Source organism: Cavia porcellus, unplaced genomic scaffold, assembly GCF_034190915.1.
Source record: "Cavia porcellus strain 051 isolate PalLab524CR breed Dunkin Hartley unplaced genomic scaffold, mCavPor4.1 scaffold_40, whole genome shotgun sequence".
Lineage (NCBI taxonomy): Eukaryota > Metazoa > Chordata > Mammalia > Rodentia > Caviidae > Cavia > Cavia porcellus.
The window spans coordinates 6,922,097-6,949,684 of NW_026947523.1; the positions used below are offsets into that span (position 1 = coordinate 6,922,097).

The 27,588-nt window shown below is 42.5% G+C and overlaps 1 protein-coding gene across 1 annotated transcript in view; it reads right to left on the bottom strand.

The window, feature by feature from the left end:
* Nucleotides 1-27,588, bottom strand: part of Mei1 (meiotic double-stranded break formation protein 1) — a 68,298-nt gene that overhangs the window by 22,655 nt on the left and 18,055 nt on the right. Inside the window, exons 10-20 of the mRNA XM_063243707.1 lie at nucleotides 27,262-27,361; nucleotides 27,012-27,146; nucleotides 21,811-21,925; nucleotides 20,662-20,753; nucleotides 19,959-20,100; nucleotides 17,687-17,798; nucleotides 14,857-14,917; nucleotides 13,527-13,624; nucleotides 9,957-10,125; nucleotides 8,672-8,819; nucleotides 2,181-2,456 (exon numbers count right to left, since the gene is read on the bottom strand). Coding sequence (XP_063099777.1) covers nucleotides 2,181-2,456; nucleotides 8,672-8,819; nucleotides 9,957-10,125; nucleotides 13,527-13,624; nucleotides 14,857-14,917; nucleotides 17,687-17,798; nucleotides 19,959-20,100; nucleotides 20,662-20,753; nucleotides 21,811-21,925; nucleotides 27,012-27,146; nucleotides 27,262-27,361 — 1,448 coding nt within the window. The remainder of the gene's footprint in view (nucleotides 1-2,180; nucleotides 2,457-8,671; nucleotides 8,820-9,956; nucleotides 10,126-13,526; nucleotides 13,625-14,856; nucleotides 14,918-17,686; nucleotides 17,799-19,958; nucleotides 20,101-20,661; nucleotides 20,754-21,810; nucleotides 21,926-27,011; nucleotides 27,147-27,261; nucleotides 27,362-27,588) is intronic.

The window sequence follows — 27,588 nt, forward strand, 5'->3', positions numbered from 1 at the left end:
CAAGAAATAATTCACACTGAACAGAAATTTTATGAATGTAAACAAGGTAGTAAGGCCTATGCTTACTACAGTGCCCTCATGGGATAGGAAAGAACATACAATGAGAGAAACCTTGTGAGTGAAAACTCTCACTTATAACTACCGTCTTCAATGGCTTAACTCACAGTGAGGTGAAATCCTGTGAAGGCAGACAACATGAAAAGGCCCTTGAATCAGCTAAATTTGTCTAATGGACCAAATCACTGGAGAGAAAAATCTCTAGTTATGGACAATATGGTAAGGAGTTGAGGTATTGGAATAGTACTATTTTATTCTTTTTAAAAATTTTTGAGGCAGTCTAGCTACTGTGCCATGGCTGAACTCAAAACTTGCGAAGCTCCTGTTGAAATTTAGACTTTCAGAGTACAGGGATTACAGGTATGTGCCACCATGCCTGGCTGCAGTTTTGTTTTTTTTTTTTTTTTTTTAATGTAAGCAGCATGGGAAAGACTTTACTACCCATATCCTTCGAGAATGTGGGACTGCTACTGAATACAATTATAAGCATGTGAAATACAGTTGAAAGTTTTCAGTTTGAACAAATATCTTTTGCTTATCTGAGTGCAATTAAACAAAAAAGTATAATAAATGAAAGATACATACAAGTCACTTCACAAATAACACTGAAGAAAATTACCCATATGAGTTAGGATTTTAAAGGCTTTAAAATATCATTTTATTTTATTTTAGAAAAAATAAAGTATGAATGCAAGCTGAGTGTGGTGGTGCATATCTGCAATGTCAGCACTCTGAGAGGTTGGTACAGGAGAGATGCAAGTTCAAGCCCACCCTGAGCAATTTCATGACTTAGCAATACCTGTCCCAAAATGAAAAAATGAAAAGACTGGGAATATAACTCAGTGCAAAGACACTGGGTTCAGTCCTCAGGACTGCAATAAAAAAATGAATAAACCATGAACACAAGTCCTATAAATTCAACATGTGTGACTTCACAAAACAGATCTCAGAAATGGAAGGCTAAGATTTTGGCTTGAGTAGAAAATATGTGTTTGTATATGTGGATATGGATAGATATGGGTAACTAAGGATGTGGGGCAAGAACGTACAGATCTTGTTGCTACTAACATTACTCCAATAAAGTAAAAGATCATACTTTTAATAATAAAAGCATCAAAGATCCCCACTCTTATCTAATAAGCTGAGTCATCCTCCCTGGACTGAGGGGGTTGTGTGGGTTACTGACATTGAAGACAGTGTATGTCATACTTTGGTGTCCTGAAATCAGTTTGGAACCTGCTACCAACAATCTATGACTAAACACAAAGTTTGAAGTATGGAAACAGTTTTTTGTAAAAAACACATAGATTGATCATTTCTAGGGGTGAGTTGGTAATATATTAAGGGGATGACAATGTTCTGAGATGTTAAGACTGGTTATGATAATAGTTATAGTTTGTTAAATTTATGAAAACTCATTGAATTATTCAGTCAAACAGGTGTATTTTGTGATAGGCAAAATATATTTCAATAAAATGTATACAGATATATCAATAATTACCTCTATAATAATGTCTCTCTCACTAATTTGCTTTCCAGTGTGCTTTCTTGAGTGGAAGAAAAAAGGTTCGTGTGAAAACCAGGGTGTTAGAAGCAGCAGATAATAGGTAGTCTACCTTACCTAACTGATGTAACTGATGAGAATTATAATAGTATCTTATATAATAAAGAAGTATTAGGGTTTCTGACAACTCTGGTATACATGAAGGAGTATGTTACACACATGTACTAGAGCCATGGAAAGAGACTGACTGTGCAATCAGACATCTCCAAACATATGCCCCAGAGTCTCCTTTGACATTAACCCTTCTTACCAGTATCTGCCTGAGAGAGAGGACAGAGAAGTGAAAGGGAATAATGACTGAGGCCCATGCTTTGCAGTTATATCCCAGGGGACTAGACAGGAATGTGTCTCTTAGCACATACACCTCCATGACTTATGAAAGGGTATGATTTTACATAAATCAGGCATCTACAAGCATAAAAGACCTCCCACTCACATGCACACAGCAGTAAGTCCAGAGGTGGGCAGAAGCAGCTGTGGTGCCTGCTGACCTCAGTGAACTGAATGCCAGAGGCAGAAGGCCTGCCATCTCTGAGTGCATAAATGGATGAGCACCTACCAGCAAAATAAGCAGGATGCTGGGGCTGCTGCTGAGTATCTGGAACAACACTGCTAAACTGGCAGGAAGGTTGAATTGTCTAGTAGAAGAGGCATCATCCAGTTCTTCATAGTTGCCATGTTCCCAGGAAAACCAAAGTTCCAGGACACGATGCCCAAACCTACTCATCAGCTCTGGATACGACAAGAAGAACCTGAGCAGGAGAGGGTGGTGGGTATAAACCAGACGCAGGTCTGAGATGCCCTCTAGGAATTTTCTGATTGCACTGACCACAGCCTAGAACAAAACAAAGACGGAAGCTAACTACAATTGTGCAGAGAACCTGAGACTTCAAAGTAGCCTAATCATCACTTGGAAAAATGTGTTGGCATCTCAGTGCTCCAGGATGTCTTTCCTGGCTCATCCCAAGTGCTCGCCTTATAACAAAAGTACTTAAGGTGATTGTGCTCCCCATGGGATACAGTAGATGCTCAAGTTACAACTGATCTGACATACAAACAATTTTGGTTATGATCAGAAATTTAGTTTTATCTTTTTAAATTTTATTTATTAATTTATTTATTTGTCTTTTTGAGACAGGCTCTCACTGTGCAATACAGGTTGGCCGTGAGCTTACTTTGTAGCCCAGGCTGGTCTCGAACTTGCAACAATCCTTCTGCCTTAGTCTCCTGAGTGCTGGGATTATAGGCATGTGCCACTATGCTCGGCTTAGTTTTAATTTATGACCAAAGTCTTGAGTTATGCCCCAAATGCCAGCCACTTGTATTTCCAGCTGGTCTCCAACACAGATTTAACCCTTAAAGAGTTCTGGAAGAAACATTACAACATCCTTTCTTATACAGGATTAACTGAAAAATCGTGGGCCAGTGTCTCTCTAAGGACACTAAGATCTGCTTTATACCGGAGAGTGACTGAAGGCTGTGCAGAGAAGCCTGAGCCTTCAAATGACAACTTGATGACAACCAGCCCTTAGGAGCAAATTGAGTTCAAAAGTCAAGGGTCAACTGTATTTGGGAAAGTTTGGAAGTATTTTTTATTACCTTGATTCAGGAAGTGCTACGAGCATCGAGTGACAAGACAGGATACTACAATATCCTACAATGCTTCCTCAAAAAAAAAACTTCCTCACAAAAAATAACCCAATGTAAAACATTAATAGTGCGGAAGTTGGTAAATCCAGCTCTATGGTGACACTACAATGTGATTGTCATGGTGCCTGTCAACTTCCCACACTAAACTGAAGGCTGCCTGAGGGTGAGTGTGCCCAGCATAGGTCCTGGCACGGAAGGGGTAAAATGGAAGGAGAAGAATCATCTATTAACCCTTAAAAACCTATCTCTTCCCTTCATGTATATATTGTAGCATTCAAATTCTTTAATATACTACTCTAATGGTTTTATAATTTTGTTTTTGGTGGGTTTTTTGGTCTGGGGATCGAACTTACAAACTCATGTTTTCCAGGCAGGCACTTATACCACTGAGCTAAAACCCTGGCCAAAGGTTTTATAATTTTGGCTGTTTCATTTAGATCTTTGATCCATTTTGAGTCATCTTGTATATAAGAAGTATGAGTGCAACTTCATTCTTTTGCATTTCCAGGGTCCTTGATGAAGTCAACTGACAATAAACAAATGAAGTTCATCCCAAATTCTCAATTGTGTTTCACTGATCTTTATATTCATCATTATACCAGCAACACAGTTTTTTCGTCTGTTTGTTTGCTTGTTTGTTTGAACTACAGGTTGAACCCAGGGCCTCTGCACTGCGCTTTAGCCCCAGTTCCTTTTTATTTTGAAACAAGGGTTTGATGAGTAGCAAGGCTGTCCAGGCAGGATGCAAACTTGTGATTCTCCTGCCTCTGTCTTCCAAAGTTCTGAGATTATAGGCATATGCCATTTATCAAGAAGTGTAAGTCCTCCGACTTTGTTCAAGACTGCTTCAGACAATTTAGGTCCCTTGCATTCCTGTATGAATTTTAAGACAAGTCTATCCATTTGGGGGGGGGGGGCAAAGGCAGCTGGAAATTTGATATGGGTTACATTGAATCTATCAGTCAATTTAGGGAGAAATACCAACTGAACACTATTGTTCATCTGTCTGTCTGTCTGTCTGTCTGTCTGTCTTCCTTTCCTTTTTTGGTGGTACTGGAGATTGAACACAGGGCTTCACACATGCTATACAAGTGCTCTCCTACTGAGCTATATCTCCCACTTTTTTTTTTTCCTTTTGGCAGCACTTACTGCTTAAGTAAACTCCCATGTAGGAAGTCTTTTTGTATCTCCTGGAAAACTGGTATTTTCTGAGGGTAGGGAACTTACTTGGTTCATCTTACACTGATGGGGATCCACACGGTCCCTAGAACATGCCAAGTGTCAATCCATGCTGACCAAGTTGCTAAAATGTTAAGCAGCAAATAAAGGCTGGGTGTAGTGGTGCACACCTGTAATCCCATCATTCTGGGAAGCTGAGACAGGATTCAAACCCAATCTAGGCAACTTACTGTAGTGATTTAGTAAGACCCTCTCTCAAAATAAAAGACAAAAAGGGCTGAGAATGTATCTCAGTGCAAAGGCCTTGGCTTCAGACAATATTGCAGAAAAAAAAAGTGTATTGAAAAAATGGTAAGCACTGAGTAAGTAGCATTCAAGAATTTAGGAAATGCTGATTAAACTACAGTGACGTTGCCAAAAAAGGAAGCATTTCTAGGAATACTTTGATATATCTATTTCCCAGAGATACACTTCCGCTGTTGTGGGTCCTCACACACATCCAACACATGCCACCCGTCTTCTCTAAAGGTTCTCACACAGCATCAAGAGCTGTGATACAGAAGGATCTCGCAGACTGCCATCAGCATAAACTGAACTTTGGGGGCTGAAGATGTAGTTCAGTGGCAAAGAAATTGTGCAAGGCATGTGCAAGGCATGTGCAAGGCTCTGAGTTTGACCCCTAGCATGACCCCTATTAAAAAAGTTGAATTTGACTATCAACTATGGATTAGATAATACTGTATGCAATGTTAAATTTCCTGATTTTGTTCACTGTACTGGGATTATATAAAATAAAGACCTTATAAATATGCATGAAGTATTTTTAAAAAGGGTACATCTAAATATCATCTGAAAATTATTTTCAAGTGGTTCAGAAAAAAATGGGGTGAGACTGGAGAAAGAGAAAGAGAAAGAGAAAATAAAATGAGACAAAATTGTGAAAATTAGTGAATTTGGTTAATAAGAACCTGAACTATTCTTGCAACATTTTCTAAATTTGAAATTATATCAAAATAAAGGAGCTGTGTGTGGTAGCACATGTCTGTAATTCCAGCACTCAGGATGCTGAGGCAGGAGGATCGTTGAGAGTTCAAGGCCAGCCTGAACTACAAAGTAAGACCAGAGAGAGAGAGAGAGAGAGAGAGAGAGAGAGAGAGAGAGAGGAAGAGAGAGAGAGAGAGAGTGTGTGTGTGTGTGTGTGAGAGAGAGAGAGAGAGAGAGAGAGAGAGTGCATGTGAGGCATGGTAGCACACATCTGCAATCTCAGCACTCGGCAGGCTAAGGCAGGAAGATTGGGAGTCTGCGCCCAGCCTAGGCTATGCAATGAGTCCAAGGCAGCTTGAACTATATGAGATGCTGTCTGAAACAAAATCAAAATGTATGCTGCCACTTATATATTTATATAAAAATTTATAAAACAACATTATACTTGCGGATTCATATCTAAAAAGGGAAGCCCACAGCTACATGAGCTACCTCCCTAGTTTCAACACCAACACAGGTAAATGTAAAGAGGGGTTGCCAAAATCCAGCCTTGCTATGCTATCAGTCCTCAAGTTATCCAGACCATTCTTAGCATATTCTTACCCCTGTTTACGTCAGTTAACTCAGAAACCCAGGACCATCCCCATGTGGCTCAGGGCATGGCCTCTCTTTGCCAGCTTCCGATTCTTTTCTTTCTTTTTTTTTTTTTGAGACAGTGTCACTGTATCTATGAACTCACTTGAGCTCATGGTGACCCTCTTGCCTCAGCCTCTTAAGTGCTGGGATTACAGGAATACATTGCCATACCTGGCTCTTCTATCTCACCCCAACAATTCTCTGCCCTATTAGAACAAAGACTCATTGGAAATATCTTTTTATTCTCTCTTATTCTCATACCTCACATCTGATCCATTCAAGAAATCCTACTGGCTGCATCTTCAAAACAGAAGCAGATATTTTCCACACTCTCCCGTCACCACCTGCCTCCAGTACTGCCTTAGTCTCCTATCAGGTCTTTCCACTTCCACCCTTGTACTCTTTCAGTCTATCATTCTAGATGACAGAGTGACTTGTTTAATTCAGGTTGTAACCCCAGCTGTAGGCCTGTATGAGATTTAGACAGAAGAAAGATACAGGATGCAGTCGAAGACTGCACTCTGCTGGACAACATGACACACACTTATAATCCCAGCTATTTGGGGAGCTGAGGCAGGAAAATGACAATTTTGAGTCCAGTCTGGGTAATTTAGTGAGATCCTGTCTCAATTGTTTTTAAAGGGAGAGGCAAGCCGGGCATGGTGGTTCACATCTGTAATCCCAGCACTCAGGAGGCTGAGGTAGGAGGATCATTGCAACTTCAGCCTGGGCTACAAAGTGAGCTCAAGGCCAGCCTGAACTGCATAGAGAACCTGTCTGAAAAAAAAAAAAAAATTAAAGGGAGAGGCAGGCTGGGGCTGAGACTTAGTGACAAAGTGCTTGCTTCACACATGTAAGGCTCTAGGTTTGATGCCCAGCACTACAAAACACACACACACACACCCTAACCCTGTAACACTAAAAGGTCAGAAGGCAAAAGACAATCAACAAAGGACACTGACAGAGAAGATCAGAGAGGCAGGAGGAAACCTGACATACACAGTGTTCTAGATTACAAGTAAAGACAGTGTTTCACAGAAAGATGCTGTTGATAGGCCAAGCAAAAAGGATGACTAAATACTGGGTACTAATTGTAGTCATGTGTTGTCAATAAAAATGATGAGCACATTTTTCTAAAGTGTAATAGTAATGAAAGCCTAATCAAAGTAGATTTTTTTAAAAAAGGAATAGAAAAGCAGGAAACATGTAAAACAAGCCTGAAGGACCATGTCATCCTAGAAAAACCAAAACTCAATCAAAAGTAGGGCTTGTAGGGGGTGGGGATTTAGCTCAGTCGCATAAGCACCTGCCTTGCAAGCAGGCAGTCATGAGTTCAATCCCTGGTACCAATAAAAAGATAAAAAAAGAAAAAAGAAAAAAAAAAGAATTTAACTTATACAATCTAGTCTATAGAATAACTGAATTGCTGATGAAAGGAAGTTTTGTTTTGTCTTGAGGCAGTATCTCACTTTGTAGTTCAGGCTGGCCTTGAACTCACTATATAGACCATGCTGGCCTCAAACTCATAACAATCTTCTTGCCTCAGCCTCCTAAGTGCTGGAATTACAAGTGTGCACCACCAGCTGTTGTGTGTGTGTGTGGCTCTAGGGATCAAACCCAGAGATGCTCCACCACTATACTACACTCCCAGCTCTTTTCATTCTTTATTTTGAGGAAGAGTCTTGCTTAGTTTCCCAGGCTTGCCTTGAACTATCCTCCTGCCTTGACCTCCTAAGTAACAGGGATTACAGGCATGGACAACTATTCCCAATGGATGCTTCTTTTTTGTACAACTATCCATTTAATTAATGAAAAGAAAATGACATAATTACAATATTATTATTTGGCAATCCCTAATGAAGTACTAGATCTAGCAATAATCACCAATGGCTGTTAACATGACATAAACAGAGGCAAAGGGACATAGTGTACCCTGGTGTGTCTTATAGAGAGCCATACCTTCATTCCTATTTCTGTTCAAATTAAACTATGTCTGCTTGCATCACATTTACCCCCAACATCTGTCTCAAAAGAGGCAAAAGTAATAGTATTGAGGTGAGAATAGCCTAGCTTGAGACTGAAAGGTCCACAGTCAAGGGGCAGAAACAATCTTCTATGAAATACACGAGAGATTCAATGATGAGTCAGATCAGGAATTTACAAGGAAGCTGGAGAGAGAAACCTTGGACATATACCCACAACCAACATCACAAATTATTTAACAATTCACTTTGCTTGAGAAACTGCTAACAGGAGATATAATACTGTACAGCTCTGCACAAACCAGAGGTGGTGACAAGAAAGAGCTTGAGAGACAGTGAAGTCTGAGGTAGGGTCTGTATCCACCTCCGTCCCAACCCATTAACTGTGGGCCCTAGAGAAAGCTATTTTCACTTCATCCCCATTTTCTCGGCTACAAAGGAGAAATTATCACCTCCTCTTCCAAGGCTCTGTAGGTATCAACACCCTTCTTCTCTGCACTCTCCTAACTTCTCACTAGGTCTCTGCCATTCCCCTGTCCGCACATATATCATCACTGTACCCAATCCATTCTTGTAATGAGGTAAAGGAGGAGGAGAGCCCAGGCATTCTGGTCCCTACCTCATCCAGGGCACTGTCCTTGCCCTGGCAGGTTGCAAGCAGATAGATGGAGGCTCTGAAGACCACCAGTGGAGGGCGCTCACCCTGGTCCTGAAGAGACAAGAAGAAGCCTTGCACAGCCACGAATAACTCAGCCTCCAAGAGAAACCTGTTGACCAAGAAGAGCCTGAGTGAGAAAGACAGAGCTGGCAGGCCAGTGGACTCCTTCAGTCCACTCTCCTGCCCCATCACGTCCATCCATATCATGAATACACAGCGTTCTTTCAGAGCATGCTGTGCTTAGAGACCACATGGTTCTTTGCTTTGTGTAAGGCTGCGTCAGGGGTAAAGACTGCATTCACATGTAGGCAGTGAGCTCTTTCCACTGGGACAGCACTGTTAAAAAGAAGGGTGCTACTTGTGGGCTTAAAGAGGCCCTCCTTAGGCAGCCTGCCTTCCTCTCTCATATTTGTGATTAAACAGGGATGTGTTCAATAGGATACTTTCCGTGGTGGGAGGTGGGAGTGTATTACTATACATGCGAGGCAGATGAGGAGAACTGACTGTGTGTGTGTGCGTGCGCGTGCACGTGCACCGACTGGTTTCAAACTCTGTCACTATAACTTAAATGGTAAGGAGTTTTACTTTGCAGTGATAGGTTGTGGTTACAGAAAATTGTGAGGGTGCTATGTGTCACTGAATCATTCCCTTTTAAGTAACTAATTTTAAGTTGTACAAATTTCACCTGGATAAATTCCCTATTTAAGGGGCTGGGGATTTAGTTCAGCGGCATAAGCGCCTGCCTTGCAAGTAGGCAGTCGTGAGTTCGATCCCTGGTACCGATAAAAACGAAAAAGACAAAAAAATAAAAAATAAATAAATTCTCTATTTAAAAGCTTAGGAAAGACTAGTCTCTTGATTTTCAATGTTTACCAAGTAATGCAGTAATACCTAAAACAAAAGTAAACCATCAAAGTTTTCTGTGCATAGGTAACATCCTCAAGGATAACACAGAATATGCACTAGCATTCTAGGACTTCTCTCAGCACTGTGTCTGCTAACCAGTGTCAACCTCTCTCCAAGACATGAGCCTATGAGGAACACAAGCCATTCACACTGTTTCTGTGCTCCAATTGTGCAGCCCGAGGCTGAGAAAGGACGCCTCTGTAAACATCCCTTGAACTAAGATGTGGAGGCTGAGGCACATGTAGTTTGAGTTTGACACAAACAAAAATATCCATTGACCTGAACCCGATACACATGAATGTTCCAGGACTCACCACTGGTCACCGGAGCTGGGACTGACCTGTCCTCATGAATGTAGGCCAGGTAGAAGAGGAGCAGGATGCAGTACTGTCTCTGGCGAGCAGCTCCCTCCACATACTGGCAGTCAGACAGGAAGGCAAGGCTTTCTGGTCCCCTGCTGTTTATCTGGGGCAGCCCCTGCTGCAGGAGCTCAGATACTGCAGAGAGTTCTAGGAGAAAACAGGCAGCAGAAGGCCACACAGAGAACACAGGACAGCAGGCAATGAGCACTTGAGAGCTACTGTGTGCAGAATACTATGCAGGACACAAGGGCACATATGGTATAGAGGAAATCAGTTTCCTGGTATACAGGAAGAGAGTTCAACTTAACCAGACAGATGAAAGTTAACATGTAGAAGGACATGGATGTATCTAAAAAACATTCATTCATTCATTCGACATATGTTCACTGCATGCCAGGCTGTGAAACCCAAGTCCCACCTCAGGAAGCTGGCAGGAGGAAACAGATAAGGAGATGAAAGATCACAGCACACACAGTCAGTGCCATGCTCCAGGGTAGAGGAGGGAAGTGGCTCAGGCTCTGTGGGATGGGAGGGCAAGCTCAAAGAGGACGGCACTGTGGAGGACGAGCAGAAAATAGGCAAAGAAGGGAGCGGAGTGAATCCAAGAGACAAGGAGCAAGATGTTACAAGGCGTGGAGCCGTGAGAGGACACACTGGGCAAATGGATGGCCAGTGAAGGGAGGTGGGATGTCAGGAGCTGCAGAACTGTGTGATGTAATTTGTAGACTAGGAAAGACCTTAGATGCTGCATAGAAAATTTAAATTTTATCCTGAGAGCAAAAGCTCCTAGATTTCTCATAAAAATTCTCTTTATAAAAGAAGGGGGTTTTTTGTTTGTTTTTGTTTTTTTCCCTAAATCGGATTTTAATGGTACATTTAGATATACATAATGATTACACTCATCATAGAGAATCTGTACCCATACATGACATAACTTGATTTATTTTTCCCCACTCCCTTACCATCTCTTCAACCCCTCCTCCTCTCCCCATTTACAAATTTTGTTCCCATTTTTTCTCATTTTTTACTTTTTTCCTTCTTCCCTTTTCCTTCTGCCTACTTCCTAGTTCCCTTCCCCATTTGAATATTTTCTTCCTATCTCACAATAACTATTATACATTTTGGTCCTTCCTTACACTTTCAATTTCTCACACCAGAGAAACAATGCAGTAGTCACATATTCAATTACATCATTTAAGAGGATGGTCTCAAAGTGCATCCATTTACCCAGAAATTTCTAGAGCTTAGGCGTCTTTATGGCAGAGTAGTACTCTACTGTATTAAAAAAAAAAAAAACACATCAAGGAGGAGTATTTTAACATCAAATAGAAAAGGATCTTAAAACTTAAAATTTGGGGGCTGGAGATTTAGCTCAGCGGCATAAGTGCCTGCCTTGCAAGCAGGCAGTAGTGAGTTCAATCCCTGGTACCAATAAAAACGAAAAAGACCAAAAAAACCTTAAAATTTGAATGCCAGACATGGTGGTGCATATCTGTAATTCCAGCACTCGGGAGGCTCAGGCAGGAGACTCAATGAGGCTAGCTTGGGCTAGTGTGAGACTAGCTTGGGCTACAAAGTGAGTTCAAGGCCAGCCTGATCTTCATAATGAGACCCTCTTCAAAAAGACCAAAAACACATTTTACAATGTAAATAAAGTCAGCTTTATGGAAAATTCATCACATTAGCCTTACTTTCCACATTCCACCATGGATCAGAGAAAACTCCCTCACTGGTACTGCTCCACGGTCAGATGTGTAGGACTATGTTAGGAGGCCAGGGGAGTCTAGATGTCCCCCCAAATCCTCATATGGTCTTTTTGTTTTGTTTTGTTGAGACAGGGACTTGCTATGTAGTTCAGGCTAGCCTTGAATTCCCAGAAATTCTCCTGCCTCAGCTCCTGAGTGATGGGCTCATACAGTCGTAGATGGGGCTTTATTGGAGATGGCTGAGTTTAGAGTATGTGATGCTGGGATTAAGGGTGTATGATTACTTGGTTTCCTGTCTCAGCACAAAAACACAAAAGAGGGCTGGGGATTTAGCTCAATGGCAGAAGTGCCTGCCTGGCAAGTGCAAAGTCATGAGTTTGATCCCTGGTACAAAAAAAGAAAAGAAGGTTTGGAGAGTGGGGAAATGACCCAGAGTCTTCATAAACACAAAAAGGATGGCACCAAGTCTAATCTCCAAAGAACGTATACAATTATTATGAATGATGTTATACCAAGAGAACCCTAGGGCAGAGGATGTGTTATAATCATCTCACTGGTGAATCAACAGCTGTACCTGGGCCTCCCCAGGCACATTACAGAAGTTCAATGAGTAGTCAACAAAAGGGAAAACTTTAGCCAGGTATAGTAGTGCATGCCTGAAATCCCAGCACTCTGGGAGGCAGAGAGGCAGAGACAGGAGAGTTGCCAGCTTCTAACCAGGCTGGAAAACTCAGTGACCCAGTGAGACCCTACTTCAAAATAAAAATAAAAGGAACTGGAAGTGTAGGTTCAATCTCCAGTAAATAAAATAATAAATAATAGGAAAACTTCTAGCCCCACACTCGGCACCTGCTGTTCTTCCTGCCTGGATTCTGCATGGCTATCACTAAGCCCCTACTCAGGCACCTCTTCACACAGGCCTTCCCCATCCAGCACTGCCTCCTTCCCTCCAGCACCCTCTGCCTACTTGGCCACTTTTATTTTTTTCACAGTTCCTTATTATTCATCCTTGATACTGTGTCTACTTGTGTATTTACCTGCCTCTCTTACTCCATGGAGAGTAGGGTTTTGTTTCCCTAGCTCTTCCATCAGATACTTAAGAAATATCTCATGAGAGACACAGGTGTAGTTCAATGGTAAATGGTAAAATGCTTGGCTAGAATGCATAAGACTCTGGGCAGGATCCCCAGTACTGAAGGGAAAAAAAAGGAAGAAAGAAAAGAAAAAGTATTTCAAGCCCAAGTGTGGTGGTGCACACTGGTAATCCTAGCTATTCAGGAGGCTGACACAGGAGGATCACAAGTTTGAGACCAGCATGGGTCACACAGCAAGATCCTGTCTCAAAGTAAAATTAAATAAATAAATAAATAAAGGGCTGTGGATGCAGCTTGGAAATAGAGCACACACTTACACACACACACACACACACACACACACACACACACACAAAGATCACAAATGAATAAACACAAAAAAATAAAACAGGTTGTTTATGAACAGTAAGCACTGGACCCTAGAGGAAACAAGCCAAGGAAAAGAGCCTGCTGTGGAGATGCTACAGAGGACAGAGCTGGGAGTGAAGAATTGGTCTTAAACAGTTTAGGAGCCTTTAGAGTCTAGGGTTCCAGGAGCCTTGGATTCTTTTGTATTCTGATTCTATTATTTCACCTCCCTACAAACTGGTCTAATAATTCTATCACTCCATGATTCTATGGTATCTCTGCGCAGCTTTGGGGAAAGAGATATTGTTATTGTCAGACACACTGTGCTGCCAATCAACAAGGCATCCAGACTCTACAGACTGCCACGAACCTCAAGTGTGGTCAAACCACAGCAGCTCACCTTCTGAGGAAGGCGGTTCCGTCTTCTCTGGAGCTGAGAGGAGATTGAGGCACATGCAGTGGAGGAAACAGGAACACACCTGGTTTAGAGCTGAGTGACTTTGAGAAAAGAGAACAAAAGACACAGCACTGCTATATTAGCTTGGACATGACATTGGCTTTGCCACATGTCTGGGTACTATCTAATACTTTGTGCTACAGCCTAGGAAAATTCTAACCACAGCCATGGAAGAGGAGCCCCTACAGTGGTTATGAAAGGTAAATAAGGAGTCTCCTGCCCACAGCTGTATTATAGGCACTCTGCCTGCATAGGCAGTGACTAAAAATGTATTGAAAGAGGGCTACTCAGGTCCAATTTAACAAAACATACAAACAGAAAATGTACTTTGGGGCTAGGAAAGGGCTGGGGATTACTAGCAAAACAGGAAGCTACTGAACCTCAGGTAAGTACTCAGGAGTTCTGCAAACATCCAATTTTTTTTTTTTTTTTGTCTTTTTCGTTTTTATAAGTACCAGGGATCAAACTCACAACTGCCTGCTTGCAAGGCAGGCGCTTATGCCACTGAGCTAAATCTCCAGCCCCCCAAATTTTTTTTACTTTGAAACTGTATGGATTTGAATTCTGATTGGCTGTTGACGGAAAGCGTGGAAGAGAGAATTCTCTGCTGAGAGTTGAGTGTTCCATTCAGAGCTATGGAAGAGAGCTAGCCATGACACTTTAGTCACCGTATGGGCTGCGGACAGCAACAAATGAATGTTCCTGGTAAATTCAGAGACAGGTGGCAAATCATGAATGAGAGGGTACAAAAGGCTGCTCCAGAAAACTGGCAAGAAGCTGAGGCAGCAACCTTTCTACTCTGTCAAGAGTTTTTCCTCTGGAACTGCTGGATTGATAGCAACTGGAATTTGAAGGACACTGCATCCCTTCTATTCTGAGTCCCTTCCTCCACATAAGTGAAAGGTTACACAAATGATGTCTGGGAGTCATTCTAGTTTTTACGTGACATATCCCCTGGAATGAGAGCCTCACTAGACCAGGTAAAATACAGCCTATAGAAGCACCTGCAGCTCATACACCAGTTGCTGAGTAGTGCTAATGGCATCAACCCCCATGAGGTCCCAGCACTAAAACACCAGCCAGAGGGGCTGGGGATTTAGCTCAGCAGCATAAGCACCTGCCTTGCAAGCAGGTGGTTGTGAGTTCGATCCCCAGTACCGATAAAAAGAGAAAAAGAAAAAAAAATGTAAAAAAAAAAAAAAAAACACCAGCCGAAAATTTCCACTCTCCCAGTCAGTGAAGACGCTAACCCCTTACCTGGGACCATACATACCTCAGGCCACTGCAGAATCTGGCCTTGAGCTCTAGCGCTAGTTGTATGAAGGATGAAGCAGCTTAGAAATGGAAAGAAAAAAAGAGAATTGTTTAAACCAGACTTGTTACAAAGATTCCTAAGTCCGGGTGGTGTCAAAGAACACACGGACCGGGTTCAAAATGTAATCTTGTCACTATCTAGTAATGCAACTCTGGGAAAGTTTCTTAACTTGTGAGGCTCCGTTTGATATCTGTTAAGATAAAGTTAGTTAAGATAAAGAACATATATAGAACACACATAGCTAAAAAGTACTTAGCTCAGAAAAAGAATAAATAAATGTTCATCTTAGCCAAGCATAATGGCACCTGCCTGTGATCTCAGCTACTTGGAAGGCTGAGGCAGGAGGATTGTAAATTCAAGGTCAGCCTGAGAAACTTAATAAAACCCTACCTAACTATAAAATTAAAAAGGATTGGAGAATGCAGCTCAGTGTTCTCTGGTTCAATCCTCAGTACTGAGGAGGAAAAGTTCATCTCCTTCCTTTCTGGATTATCTTCCACCCCAATCCAGTACATTTGATATGTCCCTAGGAAGGACACAGCTATTGCTGCCATCTTTTCTCCCAGTTTTGTAGGAAATTAGTTATATAAATAGAAGTCACACTTGACATCTATCTCTGAATTTCAAGTAGAAAAGAGAATATTTCTCAGACCAGAGGTCTGGGGACCCTAGCACAGGGCCCTCCATTGCCTGGCCCCCCTCAGTCTTCACTAAGGCTTGCTGGTAACACTGACTCCTGCCCTGCCCCTGATGCTATAAAAGTAGGGTCCTGGACAGGAAGACAGCAGGAGTCTCTTCACTGCAGGTCTCTGTTCCCTCTTTGTTTGCCGTTACTGGCCTCTCTCTTCAGCAATCAAAAGCCATTAAGGGGCCAGGGATTTAGCTCAGCAGTATAAGCGCCTGCCTGGCAAGTGTGAGGTCATAAATTCAATCCATGGTACCAAAAAGAAAAAAGAAGCCATTAAGTGGGGTTGGTTCTGTCCAGAAAGAGCATCTAATCCTGTTCTACCTGGCTTTGTGCTCCACAGATTCCCCTATAGATCTCTCAGTCACTCACTACATCCTCTGCTGCCCACCACTGACCTCCAGAGAGCCACACTTCTCTATCCCACCCAGTACCAGATCCAGACTGGATCCTCCTGGATCTTAAAAGTATGATAACAGGAAGAATGTTGGAAGGAAGAAAAGCAACATATATCAGCTTTCACAGTGGCTGAGGAGTATAGTTATTCAGGAAATCTATATAGATTGTCTTAATTCACTTTTATTATTATCAGCATGCTCTAGTTAAAGGCACTGGGGATGAGAAAATTAATTTCCCCAAAGTCAAAAAATAAGTATGGGGCAAGAATTCTAAACTACATGGACTAGCAATAGTCTCTCTACTGCTCTTCCTGTCAGCAGCCAATCAGGTTAAGTGCTTCTAATCTCAGAGGATAAGAAAACTCTCCAAAATGTCACATTTCCCTGTGTCACACCTCCATTTCCCATGAGACTTGCTGAAAGAAGTGTCCATCTTCCTTCCATTGAAGGACTGGCTGTAGTCTGACTTCATCCACACGAGTCCACAGAAACTGCTCCAGCCAAAGTGGCTGAGAGCTTCCATGATGTGGATTCCAATGGACATCTCCAAACATCTTACTTGGCCTCTGGAACGCACCCAATACTGCTCACTATTCCCCCTCCCATTCTCACCATCACTGCCACTTTCTTTTTTTAATCATTGTAACAGTTTTACTCAAGTCTGTGTATGCTCTCATGTAGAGACCAGCCTGAGATCAGCATTATATTCTAAAGAAGTTTCAGGGTTGCACCAAGACAGTTCAGCATCCTTAGTTAACAATTTACAGAAAAAAAAAAACAAAGGGAGGAAGGCAGGTAGAGAACAAGAGAAGGAGGGAGAAAAATAATCACCTTCCTGTTTTGTTTTGTTTGGTCTGGTTTTGGTTTGGTTTGGTTAGATTTGGTTTTGAGACAGGATCTCACATGATATAGCTCAGGCTGGCCTTGAATGCACTATGTATAGGCTAGGCTGGCCTCTAATTTGTGGCGATCCTCCTGCCTCAGCCTTTTGAATGCTTGGATTACAGGTATGCACCGTCACACCCGGTCAATCACTGCCACTGCCTATCTAAGAAGGATAAAGGAGACACTGATTCTTGACTTTACTAATCTGCAGAGTAAGATCTTTATAGGATAAAAACCGGAAAAGGAGAAAAAATAACTAGAAAGAGTAAGAGAAAAAACAAAGACAGAAAGGCTAGCAAAGGTTGAAAGAATCAAAAGCCGCTGGGCTCGAGTTTAGGAAGGACAAAGCACACACTTGATAGTGGATTTTACAGTGACATTGTTCCCCCAGAAGGCACCGTAAGTATGAGGGAACTTGTTCAATTGTCACAATGATGGGATAATTTGACTCTCTGTGCTCAGCAGTCAAGAAATGCTAAACATCATGTGAGGTGTCAAGGATAGAGTATGACAGCATGTTATGGGCAGCCTCCTGGCCTTCTTTCTGGACAGAACCAACCCCACTTAATGGCTTCTTTTTTCTTTTTGGTACCATGGATTGAATTTACGACCTCACACTTGCTAGGCAGGCGCTTATACTGCTGAGCTAAATCCCTGGCCCCTTAATGGCTTTTGATTGCTGCAGATTTCCTTCCACTCGACACTGGACTGAGATTCTGACCAATACATAAGCATCACAGGGCTCCTGCTCTCTAATCACTCTGAGCAGCTGTATGCAGTACCTGCCACCTCCCACCTTCCATATTGGCCTGCTGCCTACCGAGCTTCTTGGAGAACTTCTCCTTCATGTGGGGGACGATGACAAAGAGGCTGTGCAGAATGGAGAAGAAAACTTCCATCAAGCCTGGGTGGGTGGTCTGCTCTAAGTACCTCTGAAAGAACCAGAAAGGAGAACACAGCCAACCAGGACTGAGCCTCTGAAGAGGAAAAACCATCTGCAAAAAGTGACATCAAATTTAGCAATGGTAGACTAATCTTTCCATTTGAAGGGCACGAAAGTCACAGACCTATGTCTAAGGTTTGCATCTGCCATTAGGATTACGCCAGATGCTTTGCCTTGCCAGACCACTCTTCAGATAGGAAACCGAGAACAGCAAGATCAACCTCCCAGGAGCAAATGAGGCTGATGTGTGAAAAAATGCTTTCTAAACCATAATTTAAGATAATGCTTGTGTTTCTATAATTAATAATAACACTACAGTAATGATACATTTCACAAAGTACCCTCACATTTATTATCCCTCTGGTCCTTCAATAGCCATGAGGCAGCCTGATACAGTAGCCGTGGGTAAAGAAAAGCAGTTTCTAATTTGCACCTATACAGAGCCACACTGATGTACCCTTTGCTGGTCTCTTCCTCCCCTCTCTAGATCTCAGTTCCCTGTCTAAGCTGGACTTCAGAGTCATTGTTGTTATACTCACCATTCCTTTGGCTTTTAAACTAATTTTTTAAAAAAATTATTACTATAAAAGTTATACATTCTCATTAAAGAAAATGTATAAAATACAGAAAAGTAGAAAGCAGGAATAATATAATATTTCTATGATCTACTTATAGGACTAACTCTAACACTGCAAAAATGTAGGAGGCCGAGAAAATAATGCAACCAACAAGAGTCACTATTAGTCACAGGGCAGCGGCAGTTCCTGGTGCACCATTCAATGGAAAGAGGCTCTCCCATAGTCAGGGCACTTCCCTGGTGCCATCTACCAGTCTCAGCAGGTGACTAGGAGGTACTTTTCCCCAACTAATAGATTCTTCACAGGTGCACAGTGTCCAGTCTCCAGCCAGGAGAGCCTGGTATCAATAGCCGTGAGCATTGTACTTCCTACCATCTCAACTTTAAATCAGCTCCAAATGAAGCTCTGCAGAACCAGGTCTCTCTTCAGAGCGGTCCTCTCTCATTTCACAGAACACTCATACATGTTCATCACTGAAGCATGGATACAAACTTTCACTGGGGCTCACAACTCACCAGAAAGACACAGAACAGCTTGGGAACCAGAAGCTGCAGATTTAATCTCGGCACTTCCATGCACTTGTTTTGTAATGGTAAGACGAGACAACCTCATCTGAATATTAAGCAAGGGGCTAGCAATACAGCTCAGTAGTAGAGTGCTCGCCCATCAACTGAAAGGTCTGGGGTTTGATCTCCAGCACCAGAATAAAGGAAAGAAAATGGGCTGGAAATACAGCTTAGCACACACAGTGCCTGCCTGGAAAACACAAGGTCCTGTGTTCAACTTCTGATACCAAAAAGAAAAAAAGAAAGAAAAGAAAAAGTAAGAGAAATTCCAGGAAGCATTTCTCAGGGCCATACAGAACATAAAGTTAGGCAATGAATATAAAGTAGTTATTGACAGGTTTTTCCTGGGCAGCACTTCCCTTTGCCACTGGACAGCCCCTGCACCCCATTTTTCTGGCAAACCCACAAGTCAAACCTGCTTCTCAGGCACGTGCAAATGCTCCTTCAATCAGCTGTCAGAAGGTCATTCTACATGCCCCTTTAATTCTGCCCCCTGTCAAACTTCCAAATAGAGTCTACAGTTCTTTCCTGAGCCTTCCAACGGGTGCCTGCTCTCTTCAGCAGCCCTCCTGTGCCCTCATAAAGGCTTTAAAGGCCTTTTCTCTTCTGTGCTCTCATGTACACACTCTGGCTCTCTCTCTCTCTCTCTGTCTCTCTCTCTCTCTGTGTCTCTCTCTCTCTCTGTCTCTCTCTCTCTCTCTCTCTCTCTCTCTCTCTCTCTCTCTCTCTCTCTCTCCAGAAGACCAAATGGTTATCACATCATAAACATTGCCTATTTATTATTTTATTGTTACTGCTTTCTACTTTTCTTCAGAGACATCTATTACTTTTGTAGTGAGACATTATATTTTTAAAACCAAAGGAAATATGATAAAGAATAACATAGCTCAGGCCCCAGGGGCCAGTGGGGTCATTGTGGCCTTCTGCCTGCAGCCTGCTGACCTGGTACACACATATTCTTCCCTTTCCCAAGCTCCATGCTGCCCATAGGTAAGGGGAACCCACCATCACCATGGGGATACACTGGGAGTCACAGGCACTAAGAAGAAATTCTGAGAAGGCCTCCAGTGTGTCTTTCTTCTCGGCGCTGGGAGCTGTGAATGGATTCTCCTGGGCCAAAGGCTCACCCTGGAATTCCACAGCCAACCTGAGAAATCAGTATGTAAGTATGTCTGCCACTGCTCACACAAAGGTGAGCACCTGAATTCAGGGAAAATACCCTACCACCAGATCTGGGGAAAGTTCCAGGCATCAGTGAGATCAGGTCGCTGACCACCCTCCAGCCTCAGGCTCCCTCTGGCTAGCAACAAGGCTGGCACACAGAAGCTATAACAAATACCTGCTGGGCTGGGGATTTAGCTCAGTAGCATAAGCACCCGCCTTGCAAGCACACAGTTGTGAGTTCGATCCCGAGTACCAAAAAAAAAAAAAAAAGAAAAAAAAATACCTTTAACATAAGCTGTGCTCAGTGACTAGCTGCATGCTAGGCTAGCTGAAGGGACAAACAGAGGTGCAGTAGCAAAATCTTTATCAGGATGGAATCTTCTGACAGCTACCTGTCCTCAAACCTCCCTCACACATCCCCAACCCCAATGCCGGAGTCCTCCCAGTATGCACCAAGCAGGTGTCACTCAGTGTTATCCTCTCTCTGAATCCCTCCCATGCCTCCCCTCCCTGCAATTCCCTCAGAGCACAAAGGGTTGCTCACCTGCAGGCGTTCCTAAACCCTTCCAGAGTACTCAGGAGGAACTTTCCCCTTCGAAGGATCGCCTTCTCTGACTCTCTTCTGCAGGCATGGCCCTGAGGTTAAAAACAAAGAGACACCTATGGGTCCAGTACCTGCTATGTGTCCCCATCTATGCTTGGATGGCTACAGACCTCCAACATTTAAACTGCTGTCTGCCAGCCACAGACCCCATTTAACTTTCCAAGAGAATCTTGGTGATATCCTCACAAATCTAACAGAGTAGTTTTTTTTTTATCGGTACAGAGGATTGAATTCACGACTGTGCGCTTCCAAGGCAGGCGCTTACGCCGCTGAGCTAAATCCTCAGCCCTTCAGAGTAAACTTTTTTTTTTTTTTTTGTCTTTTTCATTTTTATCGGTACCGGGGATCGAACTCACAACCGCCTGCTTGCAAGGCAGGTGCTTATGCCGCTGAGCTAAATCCCCAGCCCCATAGACTTTTAAAAACAGTAGAAAGTGAAATTGTTTAACCTCCTGTTTCTGAGAACCATAGGACTGGCTCTTGGTCTACGGTATGCAGAAGGCTGTCACAGGCTAGTGGACATTAGCCTGACTGGCTGTCATGTATATATTGTTGCTCTAAAACACAAGAAAATCTCCATTCTCTCAGATATAAAGGTTTTAATACCGAAAGACATGATTAACATTTACATCGACAATATCTTTCCTGAGTATCTTAAATCTATGGGACATTAAAAGCCAATGACTACAACAGAGTGCACATGGGTGAGATTCTTTCTAAATTTCTAACAAATCCAGCCTGAATTTTGTGAGCATGTTTACTATAGCTACTTGGATGACATATAGTGCAGTGCAGAGTAAGTTCAGGTACAAACGCCCTGGGATCTACTAGTCAGGCAAATACTTGCTAATTTTGGACCTTAGAGAAAAATTATTTAAATGCTGTGGCTTCAGTTTCATCTACAAATGAAGATAACTACCTTTAAATTTCACAGGAATGCAGTTAGGAAAAAAATAGCATCTCATTGTAGGTGTTTGTACATGAGAAAAAAACTATAAAATGGCATTGATATTAAGGGAATGTACTGATTCTCTTTCTAAAAACACAACAGAACAAGGAATACAAAAGATCAGGCTGTAGCACACTGACCAGAGCCCTCATGTTCAGTGAAGTCTGTGAAAACTCTGTACACCGGCTCAGCATGGCTTCCAGCAAGGCCTGCAGTGCTGTATACTGCACAGGTGGAGCGCTCTGATGGTCCTTCCTGCACCCAGAGAAACAAGGACAGGCTCAGCGAGAGATATGGTACCCTCCAACACCTCCCCCAGGATCCCAGGCAAAGAATGGCAGTGCAAGGGCTGGGGGTTCAGCTCAGCGGTGTAAGTGCTTGCATGTCACACATGAGGTACCAAGTCCCATCCCCGGTACCAAAAAAAAAATAATAACAATAATAATGGCAGTGCGGAAGCTCCAAACATAAAGTATAGCAACTAAATAAAAGCCAGTTAACCCTCATCCCTAGGCCCTTTTGGAATCCTGAATGATCTTCTGAATATTCTAACAGGCTTTTAGTCAACTACATGTAGACTAAGCTTGATTGTTCTTTTCTTTTTTTATTCCTAGAGGCTCAAAGTCAGGCCAGCTGGTCTTTGGGCCTTCCTTTTGGCCTTCCTCCCTCCTCTCTTTGAGATGGTGTCTCCCTACATTACCAGACTGGCTTTGAACTCCTGGGCTCAATCCTCCTGTTTCAGCCTCTCAAGTAGTTGGGATTGCAGGAATGTACCACCGTACCCAGTCTGGAAACTCTAAGTTTCCATCCTTCAGTGATATCTTTAGTTTTTTTTCAGAAGCCTCACTCATCGTTCTTCCTTTCAGTTGATCTTCTCAGACACCCTCTGATCCTCCCCACCTCAGCAAACATTCTGGGGGGTTAAAGTCAAAAGTAAAATAACCCAGGGATAAATACCTCACCCCTCCCTATCTCTCTACACAATTCTGGTTTTGCTTGTTTGTTTGTTTGTTTTGTCTTTTTGAGACAGGGTCTCACTATGCAGTTCAGGCTGGCCTTGAGCTCACTTTGTAGCCCAGGCTGGTCTCGAACTCGCAACGATCCTCCTGCCTCAGTCTCCCAGTTGCTGGGGTTACAGTCATATGTTACCATGTGCAGCTATTGCAAAATTCTGATGCAACTAGTTTTCCAACTTCTTAGGCACTATCCCTCTTCATGTACCCTGCTGGCTGAACTGGCCACTGTACCCTAGGTCCCCCATCCCTGATAAACCTGCTGTCCTTCCACAAACACACCACTCCTTAATCCCACCCAGCACAGTGCAAACACTACCAGCACCTGCCTGAAAGGTGCTAGGGCCCTCTCCACATCCACCCACGGGGGGGCCCCAGTGCGCTCTTTCTTCATGCTCCGGGACCCTGCAGGTTTGCTCATCTCACACACCCTGGGATTCATACTCCAAATTCAGAGACAAACCAGGCATGGACACACAGAGAGAGGAGACAAACTGAAGTCACTGTAATGTAAATGCCATTTTTCCTTTTAACTTTTGGAGCCAAGCTTGATTCAAATGATAAAGACCTAAATATGGTTACAGAAGATTATTAGCAACTGTTATGCTAAAAAGGTAAAATAAACTAAGCATAGTGGCTCACACCTGTAATCCCTGCTCTCAGGAAGCTGAGGCAGGAGGATCATTGAGAGTTCAAGACCAGCAGAGACTACAAAGCGAGCTCAAGGCCAGGCTGAACTGCATAGAGACCCTCTCTCAAAAAGACAAAAAAACAAAAGAAAGAAAGAAAAGGTAAAAAAGAGCTGACTGACCTTGAGAAGAAAAAGGGAGCACAAGAGGGAAATAGAAGAGCCAGGTGATGCTAGGTGAATGGGAAACCAGAGTTACTGCTTCAATTCAAGGAACCAGAAACACAGCCTTAGGGACATTATTTAAAGAGTTGAAGATATAAATTTTTTTTTCTTTTTCTTTTTTATTGGTACTGGGGATCGAACTCATGACTGCCTGCTTGCAAGGCAGGCGCTTATGCCGCTGAGCTAAATCCCCAGCCCCTGAAGATATCAAATATTAACTAGCAAAAATCCCAAAGACATAAAGAAATGACAAAAATATGAGCTCATTAATTTTTTTTTGTCCTTTGAGGCTGAGGCAGGAGGATCATCATGAGTTCAAAGCTAGCCTGTACTACATAGTAAGACCTTGTTGAAAGAGAGACAGAGACAGAGACAGAGACAGAGACAGAGAGAGAACAGAGCGTTAGGGATGTAGCTCAGTGTGAAGGCCCTAGGTTCAGTCCCCAGTACCACATACACAAAAAAGTATTATATTATTTAGATTTAGGGAGATAATTACCAGTAGTAAATCAACGTGAGCTAAAATTTGTTTTCCTTTAGGAAGCAGAAACAGGGTTAGAGGGCTATTCTTTTTCATACAAAAAGCCTCTGTTCCATTTTGTTTTTTATTATTTGAACACATTACTTTGTTAGAGATAGGAGACAAAAGTTGAGAACAAAAGGTAACAAAAGTACAAATTTCCTTAGTTATTTTGTCAAGATTTCAAGCTGTCAAGATGTCAATCATCTTACTAATAAAACGTTTTCCATCTTGGCTCTGAGATGTTAATCTCATCATCCATTTTAACATCACTTACTTATATATTGACTACTTATTAAGAACGAGAGATGGAGCAGTGAAAAATCTGACAAGATCCCCAATTTGAAGCTTGTATTTTAGTAGGAGGACAGACATAAAACAGATAATGAAACAAGAATTCTCAGATGCTGGAAGATGCTGTAGCAAGCCAGCTTTTCAGTTAAAGAAAAACACTCTAAATGAGACTTAAACCATAGGAAAAAACCAGTCACACAGAGATTTAAGGGAAGAATATTTTAGGCAGAGGAAACCATGAACAGAGAGGCTCTCCAAAGAAATAAAATTAGTGTGTTCAAGAAAAAGAAAAATGACCAGAGAAATGAATAAGGCTTGACTTATGGAGCCAAAGACTCACATTCCATTCTTTAAACCCTAAACTGAAGACAGGCATGGTGACACACACCTGTAATCCCAGAACTCAGGGAGCTTGAGGCGGGAGGGTCATAAATTCAAGGCCAGACTGGGCAATTTGGCAAGCCTTTGTCTCAAAAAAAAAATTTTTTTTTAAAGGGCTGTAGATAATAGCTCAATGTGAAGGCCCTGGGTTCAATCTCCTGCACCACACACACACACACAAAATTTAAATCTCAAATTGAATGTATTTGTTGTATCTTCTGGTAGCAGAAACATGAGTTTGAAGTTTCTGGAACAAGGCACCAGGCAGTTGGAAATGTGGCCTGGAAAATACTGCAGTGACACCCAACGGTGTAAGGTCATAATCTCTGGAAACTGTGGATGTATCTTCTATGATAAAAGCTTCACAGATATGATTAAAGTAAAGATTTTTAAAATGAGGGGGAGTATCTTGGATTATCCAGGTGGACCTAAATGCCATCAAGATATTCTTACAAGTAAGAGGTGAGGAAGATTAGATACATACACAGAGAAGACAGCACCAAGATCATGGTACAGGGATGTGGCCACAAGCCTAGGAACCCCTAGAGCCACCAGCAGCTCTCAAAAGCAAAGAAGAATTTTTCTCTAAAGCCTCCAATGTATGTGTGACCCTGCTGACACCTTGAGCTCAGTGGTACTAATTTTTCTTGCTTTTTCCAGAACCTTGAAATCATACATTTTTGTTGTTTTAAGCCCATAAATTATTGACAACAGGAAACTAATGTTTAAGCTTAAAACTATAGATTTGAGCACCATGAGCACATACCTAGTAGCTAAAGTTCTTTGAGTGGATAACAGGATGCAAAGAGAAGCTACAGCAAGAGAACATGCATTAGAAGATATTTAAAAACTGTCAACTTCTTGATGGGCATGGTGGTGCATGCCTATAATTCCAGCACTCAGGAAGCTGAGGCAGGAGGAGTGCTGTGATTTGAGGCCAGCCTACCCAACAGAATGAGATGCTATCTCAGAAGAAATTTAAAAAAACAAAAGGACTTGCCAACCGCTGGATAAAGATGATGGAGCTAACAGAGGCCTCTATTATTCTTTACCAAAATGAAAGTAAAGGAAATATCTAAAAATATATAAATCCAAAACATTTGGAAGTTTCTTACTACTAAAAAGTTTTCCATCTTGGCTTAGAGCTCTATGAAAGGAAAATTCTTGGCCAGCAGTGGGAAGCCAAAAACTAACCTTATTTGCTCCCAAAACATCTCCCACCAGAGGCAGAGGAATTAGTGCACCAAGTAAATATGGAAGTGGGAGTGAAGTCTAAAGCAAAAACCTGTCCCAAATTTGCCTAACAGCAATTGGATCCCTGACTCTCTCCCTGAAATTCTATGTAACAAAGCACCTGACTGTCCCCAAACCCAAGGAAACTGGACACTTGTTTTCTGAGGGTCAAACAGAGGGTTTCTGGATTGTTCATACAGGATATACTTATTCAAAACCAGGGAATTAAGTGAAGTCCACATTGAGAACACAAAGAGGCCCACTTAGCTCCCAAAACTCCCAAGCTGACTTCCTCCGAACAGGAGCCTCAGAGTGCTCTGCTAACCTGGCCCCCTAAGGGGAGAACTATAGACCTTCACAGCAGGGTTCCACCGAGGAAAAGGCTCCACTAGCTCTTCCTCAGTGAGCCAACAGCTGACAAGCCCCATACAAAGAAAGAACTTCCTGTGGGTTTTTAGTGTCTCATCTTTAAGTATGAAAAGATAATGATCACTAGGCATCTGAGAAAAGCTTCTCAAATGAAAGAAACAACAATATAACTTAAAGGAAACTATGAAGAAAAATGAATACTTTAGCAAAACTTCTCAGAGAGATAAAAAATTATATCCATGAAATAAATACAGAATAAAATGGTATAAAAATAAACATCAGAGGATTGCAAGGAGCTCTTCCAAATCAAAAATGTAAAAGCAGATGTAAAACACTCAACAGAAGGGTAAAGAGATGAAATCAAGAAAATCTCCAGAAGTTAGTACATAGTGACAAAAAAGATGAAAAAATGGTCAAAACACAAAATTAGATGGCCAATCTAGGATGCCCAACACGTAAATGGCAGTTCAAGGGAGAACAGAGTATGGATACACCAAAACAAAACCCACTTGTCTATGTAACTAATATGTACTAATAAAAATTTTTTAATTTAAAAAAAGAACAGGGTAAATACAGTAGAGAAAAAATATTTCAAGCAAATACTAAAAGGAAAAAGGAGGAAGAAAATGCCCTTCAGGTATGCGCAGGGAAAAAGCCCAGCCTGCTGGGGTCTCTCACCTCAGAAAAGCGGAAGTAGCCTTCACTGCCTCAGCAGCTACCTCCAGCACGGGGCTACTCACTGCCTCCTGGAGGGCACGGGCAGCATCTCCACACATGGCCGAGCTTGTGAACAATCGGATCTCCTCCGGCTGCCTGGAAAATGGTAGGTCAGACGCAAGTCAGTGGAGGTCTATCACTAGGAATAAGGCTCACGTTTCCTTCTTCAGTCTGGCCCCAAGCAGGCCTGAAACTCTGTCACTTTGCTTACCGGGTCAGGATCTCAGCAAACAGCAGCAGGCCCTGCTTGTGCAGCTCAGTGTTGGTCATCTTCAGGCTTCCCTGAAGGCTTCTCACCACTGCCTCAATGCCTATCCCAGAAAGACACACCAGAGAGCAGGCAGGCACTTGTGGCTGAATCTCAGGCCTTCACGCTGAGCTACATCCCCAACGTTTATTGATTCATTTATTTCTCTTCAGAGAAGGTCTTGCTAAGTTGCCCAGGGTAGACCCAATCTTGTAATCTTCCTGCCCCTGCCCCTGCCCCTGCCCCTGCCTCTGCCTCTGCCTCCCATAGTGCTAGTCTAAAGGTATGTGT